This window comes from Parus major, chromosome 28 (assembly GCF_001522545.3).
Source record: "Parus major isolate Abel chromosome 28, Parus_major1.1, whole genome shotgun sequence".
Lineage (NCBI taxonomy): Eukaryota > Metazoa > Chordata > Aves > Passeriformes > Paridae > Parus > Parus major.
In genome coordinates this window covers 1,525,448-1,532,549 of record NC_031797.1, presented here as the reverse complement: position 1 = coordinate 1,532,549, position 7,102 = coordinate 1,525,448, and the positions used below count along the sequence as shown (strand labels likewise).

General features: G+C 60.1%; 1 protein-coding gene across 1 annotated transcript in view; it reads left to right on the top strand.

Annotated features, from left to right (window-relative positions):
- The window catches only part of MKNK2 (MAPK interacting serine/threonine kinase 2), a 9,625-nt gene extending 2,523 nt beyond the window's left edge, over window positions 1-7,102 (top strand). Inside the window, exons 5-12 of the mRNA XM_015651837.2 lie at window positions 493-566; window positions 646-750; window positions 1,084-1,139; window positions 1,397-1,492; window positions 2,788-2,982; window positions 3,074-3,238; window positions 3,340-3,383; window positions 3,619-7,102. Coding sequence (XP_015507323.1) covers window positions 493-566; window positions 646-750; window positions 1,084-1,139; window positions 1,397-1,492; window positions 2,788-2,982; window positions 3,074-3,238; window positions 3,340-3,383; window positions 3,619-3,886 — 1,003 coding nt within the window. The 3' untranslated portion in view covers window positions 3,887-7,102. The remainder of the gene's footprint in view (window positions 1-492; window positions 567-645; window positions 751-1,083; window positions 1,140-1,396; window positions 1,493-2,787; window positions 2,983-3,073; window positions 3,239-3,339; window positions 3,384-3,618) is intronic.

Here is a 7,102-nt window from a genome sequence, read left to right as displayed (position 1 = left end):
TGTGTGTGTGTGTGTGTGCAGGGCTGTGTGTGGGGCAGGGGAGCGAGCCAGGAGGGGCTGTGAGCAATTAGGGAGGAGCGGAGCCGGGCGCTGCGGGGCTGTGTGTGCGGGTGCGGGGCTGTGTGTGCGGGTGCGGGGCTGTGTGTGCGGGTGTGTGTGCGGGGCTCTGTGTGTGTGTGCGGGGCTGTGTGTGTGTGTGTGCGGGGCTGTGTGTGCGGGGCTCTGTGTGTGTGTGTGTGTGCAGGGCTGTGTGTGGGGCAGGGGAGCGAGCCAGGAGGGGCTGTGAGCAATTAGGGAGGAGCGGAGCCGGGCGCTGCGAGCCCCTCTCCCCCCTGGAATGTGGCCAGGGGGGCCCTGGCCGTGTGGTTTCAATCACTGCAAGCCCAGTTTTCCCATCCTGTCTCCCTCCCGGGGTCCTGTGCTGGATGGGGGTGTGGGGGGGGACCCCAGGTTTTCTGGGGGGACGCTGGGCTGATGCTGTGGTCCCTGCAGAAACGTCCTGGAGCTGATCGAGTTCTTCGAAGAGGAGGAGAGGTTCTACCTGGTGTTTGAGAAGATGAGGGGAGGTGAGTGTGGCTCGGGGGCAGGGGGAGCTGGGGAACCAAGACCCCCACGAGCCCCAGCTCTGCTCTCCCACGGCCACAGGCTCCATCCTGACCCACATCCACCGGAGACGCCACTTCAATGAGCTGGAGGCCAGCGTGGTGGTGCAGGATATCGCCAGCGCCCTGCACTTTCTGCACAACAAAGGTGAGCTGGGACACCCCAGGTGCCACTCAGGACACCCTGGGGTGTGCTGGGCTCTCCCGGGGGTGTCGCTGCCTCCCCCTATCCTCCTGCCCAGGGGACAGTGCCTATCCCAGCGCACAGGGTCAGGCCCAGCTGCATCACAAGGCTTTTTGTGGTGAGATCCTGTTCTTCCAGTTCGGTTGGGATTCAGGGCCAGCAGCAAATTTTACCTTTTGCCAGGGTGCAGGCAGGGATTTGGGGTGGGGAGGGAGGGAACCCTGTGCCACCCCCAGACTTTTATAGCAGTCTCGTTAGGAGGGGGATTTTTACCCTCATTGGCTCTTTTGCTCCCAGGGATTGCACACAGGGATCTGAAACCAGAAAATATCCTGTGTGAGAGCCCGGACCAGGTGAGCAGGGAGCAGCCAGGGTGGGTGCAGGGTGTGCTGCCTGGGGGGGGTGGGCACAATGGGGTGATTCCTGAGCTGGGGGGTGCAGGAGGGGCCTGCCAGGGACAGACACCCCCCCACCCTCCATATGCCACAGCACAGTGTGGGGTGAAGCATGACAGGACCTGGCACTGAGCAGCTGTGGCCTGAAAACAGGGCTGTGGCTCCTGGAGGATGCCGGGGGAGTCACTGACCACTCCTTCCCCCCCTCTCCCCAGATCTCCCCGGTGAAGATCTGCGACTTTGACCTGGGAAGCGGCATCAAACTGAACGGCGATTGCTCCCCCATCTCCACTCCGGAGCTGCTCACCCCGGTAAGCGTGCGGGGCCCCCACATTGTGGGGGGTTCTGTCCCCGGGGACCCCCCCAGCTGCCCTGCAGGCTCCAGGCACAGGGCTATGCTCGGACACCCCCTGCTCGTCGCTGCTGTCGCTGCTGCTGCGCGTTCCCCCCGCTGTGGCAGGCGAGATGCGGTTACATAACGCGGGGGGGCCGGGGGCTGGCGCATTGCCCGGGCTGCCGAGAGCCTTAGCAACAGCCCGAGAGCCGCGGCGGCTGCGCCGAGCCTGCCGGGGAGAACTGGGGCAGCACCGGCCCGGGGGCCGCCGTGGTTCCCCGCTCGTGGGCGAGGGGAGACGGGCCCGAGTGCAGGGTGGGCACCCCGAGAGCTCCCGGCTGTCCCCGTGTGCCACAGATCCCGTCTCTGGCAGAAAGCCCCGCTCCTCTTATCGCCAGCCGCAGGTGCTCCCGTGCAGGGGATCGCCCTGCACCCCGGTATTTTTGGGGGTGCGAACGTGGCGGGGAGGGCAGAGCCGAGCCCTGCGGGGCGCACGACAGCGGGGCGGGGGCCGGAGCACCGCAGCCCCCTCCTTCCCCCACACCCGCCCTCCTCCCGGGGCGGGATCCGAGTTCTGAGGTGTCCCGAGTTCCCCCGTTCTCAGCTCCATTCCCCGCGGGACCGGGGCCGGGGGATGTTTTCCTGCGGTGCTGCCGGGGCTGCAGAGGCCCCTCGTCAGGAGGCCTCTCTCGTTACGGGGCGATTATCTGCTGGCTGCAGCTCTTTCTCCCCTGGTCACGGGGCCTGTGTGGGCTGCGGGTCATGTGCTGGAAAGCCCCAGAGTCCCTGGAGCGATAGGGGAATGGGGCCGCTGGCTCTGCCTCTCCCCGCACCAGGGTTAACTCCTCCCGGCCCGGATCCTGCGCGGCAGCTCCGCCCGGCCCGGGGGACGGGCACGGTCAGGCGGAGGAACCGGCACAGCGGGCTCGTCCCACCGTGTCCTGTGGCCGCTCCCAGGCGCTGGGGCTGCCCCGCTGAGCCGGTTGGGTGGAGGCGATGCTGTGGGTCCTGTGGGTCCGGCTGTCCTACGCCGTGGAGGTTGCACCCTTTAGGCTTTACGGGTTTTTTTTTTTCCTTCGGGGTGGCAGCTGCTGTTGGGTGATCCCAGAGAGGCGGGTCTGTGGCATTCCCTGTCCGGGAGCAAACCCGGGGGGCAGCCGTGTCTGCACCTTCCCTTCAGAGGCACAGCCCCAGAGATCTGGCAGGACCCTCCCAGTCCCCCCTGCCCCATCGGTGCCCACCCTCCGGGGCTCACCCCGCCTGTCCCCGCAGTGCGGCTCGGCCGAGTACATGGCCCCAGAGGTGGTGGAAGCCTTCAACGAGGAGGCCTCCATCTACGACAAGCGCTGTGACCTGTGGAGCCTGGGTGTCATCCTGTACATCATGCTGAGCGGGTACCCCCCCTTTGTGGGCCACTGCGGCTCCGACTGCGGCTGGGACCGGGGCGAGGCGTGCCACACCTGCCAGGTGCGTGGGGGACCCCAGCAGTGCCCAAACCCCCCCCAGTTTGGCTGCAGTGCTCCTGGCTGAGCCCCTGTTATTTCTCCCCCTGCTCCAGAACATGCTCTTTGAGAGTATCCAGGAGGGGAAGTACGAGTTTCCTGACAAGGACTGGGCGCACATCTCGTTTGGAGCCAAAGACCTCATTTCCAAGCTGCTGGTGAGAGATGCCAAGAAGCGGCTCAGTGCAGCCCAGGTCCTGGAGCACCCCTGGGTGCAGGGGGTGAGTGTTGATGTCCCTTCCCTGCTCTGTGCTCCCAAAAGCCAGGGTGGGGAACACCTGCCTGCACAATCCTGGCTCTGACTGGCTTCATTTTGTTGCAGTGTGCCCCGGATAACACCCTGCCAACCCCCATCATCCTGCAGAGGTGAGTGTGGGATGCCCCCTGAATCGTGACTCCGCTCCTCAGCAGTACTGTCCATTCCTTCTGCTTTCTGGGGGCACTGTCACGACTCTGTGTCTGGGCAGCCCTGCCACTTTGGGTTTGTGCCGTATATTTGGTGTCTGGCATGGGCAGCATTGTGAGGAGGGACACCTGGATATTTGACCCTGACCTCCCTCCAGCCCCTCACACCCCCTCTGAGCCCGTGCCTCCCCTGCAGGAACAGCAGTGCCAAAGAGCTCACCTCCTTTGCTGCTGAGGCCATCGCTGTCAACCGCCAGCTGACACGGCACGACGAGGACGAGGAGGAAGAGGCGGAGGAGGAAGCACGACCCATCATCATCAAAGCTACCTCACGGGCCATGCAGCTCTCCCCCCCCTCTGAGTCCAAGCTGGCCAAGCGGCGGCAGAAGAGCAGCCTGGCCAAGGCAGTGGCCTCTGGGCAGCACCTGGTGGCCCCGCTGGTCCTGGTGGCCGACCAAGCCTGAGCAGTGCCCCTCGCACCTGCTGTACCCCATGTCCCCCCTTCTCCTCCTTTCTTTCTTCCCTTTTCCCCCCCCCAACCCCACTGTTTCTGGCTAGTGACAAGATCAGGACTCGTCCCTGTGGCTGGTTTCCAAGGTTTTGCTGATCTTGTAGGTCTGGGGGTGGGAGGGTTTGTTTAAGATCTTTTTTTTTAAAGGTATTAAATCAAGTGTGAGGTTGCTTCACCCAGGGCACACTCAAGGACATCTGACAGGCACATGGACTTTTGTTTCCCGGCTCTTGGTTTCTCCTCTGACATTTTTCCCCCTCCCTGACACCAAAGGACTCTTTGTATCCGCGGCTGCTTTGACAATTTCAGCTCATTTCATACTGTGAACAAAAGACCCTCGGTCGCGTTTTCAACAACGGGAGCTGCGTTTTAACCTCGTCCCTCCCCTCAGAGCTGCAGGTTTCTCTCTGATGTTGGGGCAGATCCCACAAAACCCCCTTCCTTGGGGGTCTGGGAGGCACCTCCCGGGTGTGGGAGGTGTGGGGAGCCTGTGCTGTGCTCGGGGGTGTCCCCAGCTCTGCTCCAGGGGGACACAGTGGGCGTTGTGCAGGGAACTGCTTGGGCTGGGGAGAGACGGTGCCAGCAAGGGAGCAGCGCCCAACCCACCCTCTCTCTTCAGCATCCTCCTTCCAGAATAAGCTATTCACCCCTTTTTTTTTTCTTTTTGCCCTTTTTTTTTTTTTCATTTCCTTTTTAATTACTGTTTGTTTTAAACTGCCAGCTGTGCTTCTCTACAGGGCATGGAGAAATGTCTTCCTTTCCTCCCACGCTCCGGCTGGTGGCTCCCCGGGGGATTCATGGGCATCCAGGGCTGTGCTCTCGTGCCAGGTCAGGTGTTGCACCGTGGGTTTTGGAAGGGCTGGTGGCTGTGCCCTTGGGGAGGTGCAAGGGGATGAAGTGTTCAGGGTGGGTAGAGCAGCCAGAAACGCTCTCTGAGAATTGTGTGCTCTGTGGAAAGCAAGGACCCCCATAAAGAGCATCAGGACCTGCTGCAGGACAGTGAGACCTGCCATGGCTTCAGGCTGGTCCTGAGGCTGCTGTGGCAGGAGGGTCAAGGGGCACAGAGGGTGCCCAATGCCCCAGGGGTGCCAGTGGATGAGCAGCCAGGCTGGTGGCAGCACCAAAAGGCCAGGGCACAGAGGAGCAGCCTGGGGACAGCTCGGGATGTGGGGCTGGAAGGTTTGGGGTCAGGACAGCAGGGTCTTGAGCGGTCAGCACTGGTGTGTGCGGTCGTGCACGTGCACTCCTGCTCACGTGTGTTCAGGCATGCATGGCATCTTTTCCTTGGGGTTTGCTTTGGGGTGGGAAGGACTCGGGATGCAGAGCTGGGGCGAGGCCCTTGGCTGGTTTCTGGGTCTGTGCTCGGGGCTGGACCGGCCTCCAGCAGCCCCCAGTGCCTCCAGACCCCCCAACACCCCTGCTCCCTGCACAGGCACTGCTTTGGCTTGTGCCACCAAGCTGTACCCACTGCCAGCCCCCATCCTGCTGGGAGGGCAGTGCTCCCTTCACAGCCACCTCCTGTCCCCTCTGACTCAGTGCTTTGAGCTTTATATTTTGCAAAAGCAGCCTCGGCCCATCGTGTGCACAGGTGAGGGTTTGGGAGCTCTGAGCTGGGGAACAGACTTCCCTGGGTCTTCAGCTGAAGACAGTCGCTGTCTCTGGAAAAAAAAAAAGAAAGTTCTCCTTTTATTTTAAGACTGCTGACAGCAATACTATGCAATATATGTTGTATTTTGTTTCAGGGAGGTGTGTGTGAGTTATCATGGGAGATGATGATCTCGGGTGTTGATGGAGTTTAGGGCAGGGGCCGTCTCCTCTCACCCTTCCCAGCCTTTCTGCTGACCCAGGGGGGTTGGGGAGGGTGACTCCATCCCCATCCCACCCCCCAAAACTGCCTCACACTTGCGATCTCCCTCTGCCCCGTGTGACCCTGGTCCCACCATGCTGGGTGGGGAGGAGCAAGGCAGTGGTGAGGGCAGATCCTCCCCCCCTCCACAGGCACCGGGACACCCTGGAGAGGCCTCCTATAACAGAAAGAAAAAAAAATCCATCTTGATTGTACATTGTTACTTTTTATAGCTTATTTTGTTTTATCAGTTGTAGATAATTCCTTGTTGTCTTATATTAAGAAATACTTGAATGATGTACAGTACAATGCGATGCCTTGAGCTGGTATTGTGAAGCTATCGTTGATGCTGCACGCCGCAGCCTTTTTTTAAAAAACAAAACATGGGAAGGGGATGGCAGGGGGATGTCTCCAAAATTTATCTGTCCCCCGTGCTGCTTTCATTGGCAAACTGAGTTTCCCCTTTTTCCCCATGCATAAAAGCGATCTCTTTTATATCTATATATATATAAGTACACCACACACTCTGGGGAAGGCCTGGGTGAGCCCTGCCTGTGTCCCATGGGTGTCCTTGGCCGGGGATGTGCAGCCAGAAGATGCTGTGGGAGTTTGTGGGAGTTTGGAGGATGTGCTGGGAGCATCCGAGCTCAGCCCGGCCTTGGCGTCGTGTTTTGGGTGGGGTTTGGTTTGGACCCGGCGCTCCTGGCGTGGTGTTTGGGGGTGACCCACGGCAGGATCTGTGCATTGCTGGAGAGTCTTTAAATGCCTCTAGAGCCAGGGATCGACTGGAAAACCTCATGGCAGCGCTGGGCACCCACAGACACCCTGGTGGGGCAGGGATGGCTGGGGACACCCTTGTTCCAGGGCCAGACGTCCCCTCCCCGCTGCCAGCACCTCTCTCGGGGCGGTTTCCAGACAGATGCTCCGGTGGTCCAGCACCAGCGACCCCCTCTCACCAACACCCTTCTTCCTCCTCTTCTTTCCAAGCTTTCCCCCCATAGAGCATCTATCTTGGAAACCAATTTCAAAATTACTATTTTTTTTTTTTTAAGCTGGAAATGTTAAGTGTTTTTGCTTCCTCTCCTTTCCCCCCACCCTTCCTCCAGCCAACTAACTCGACTTAGAACTGGTTAGAAACGTTTACTGTGAAGCTAACTCTTTTTATCAAACCAGGAGAAACTTTCTCCACTTTACAATTGATGAAGACTGCCAAAGCTGGTTCAACAAGAGTCACGTTAACGCACTGTTGGTTTGTGCAACAGCAGCCTCTGCTTGGGGGCTGGCTGGGAAATAAAAATGAAAATATTAAAAAAAAAAAAAAAA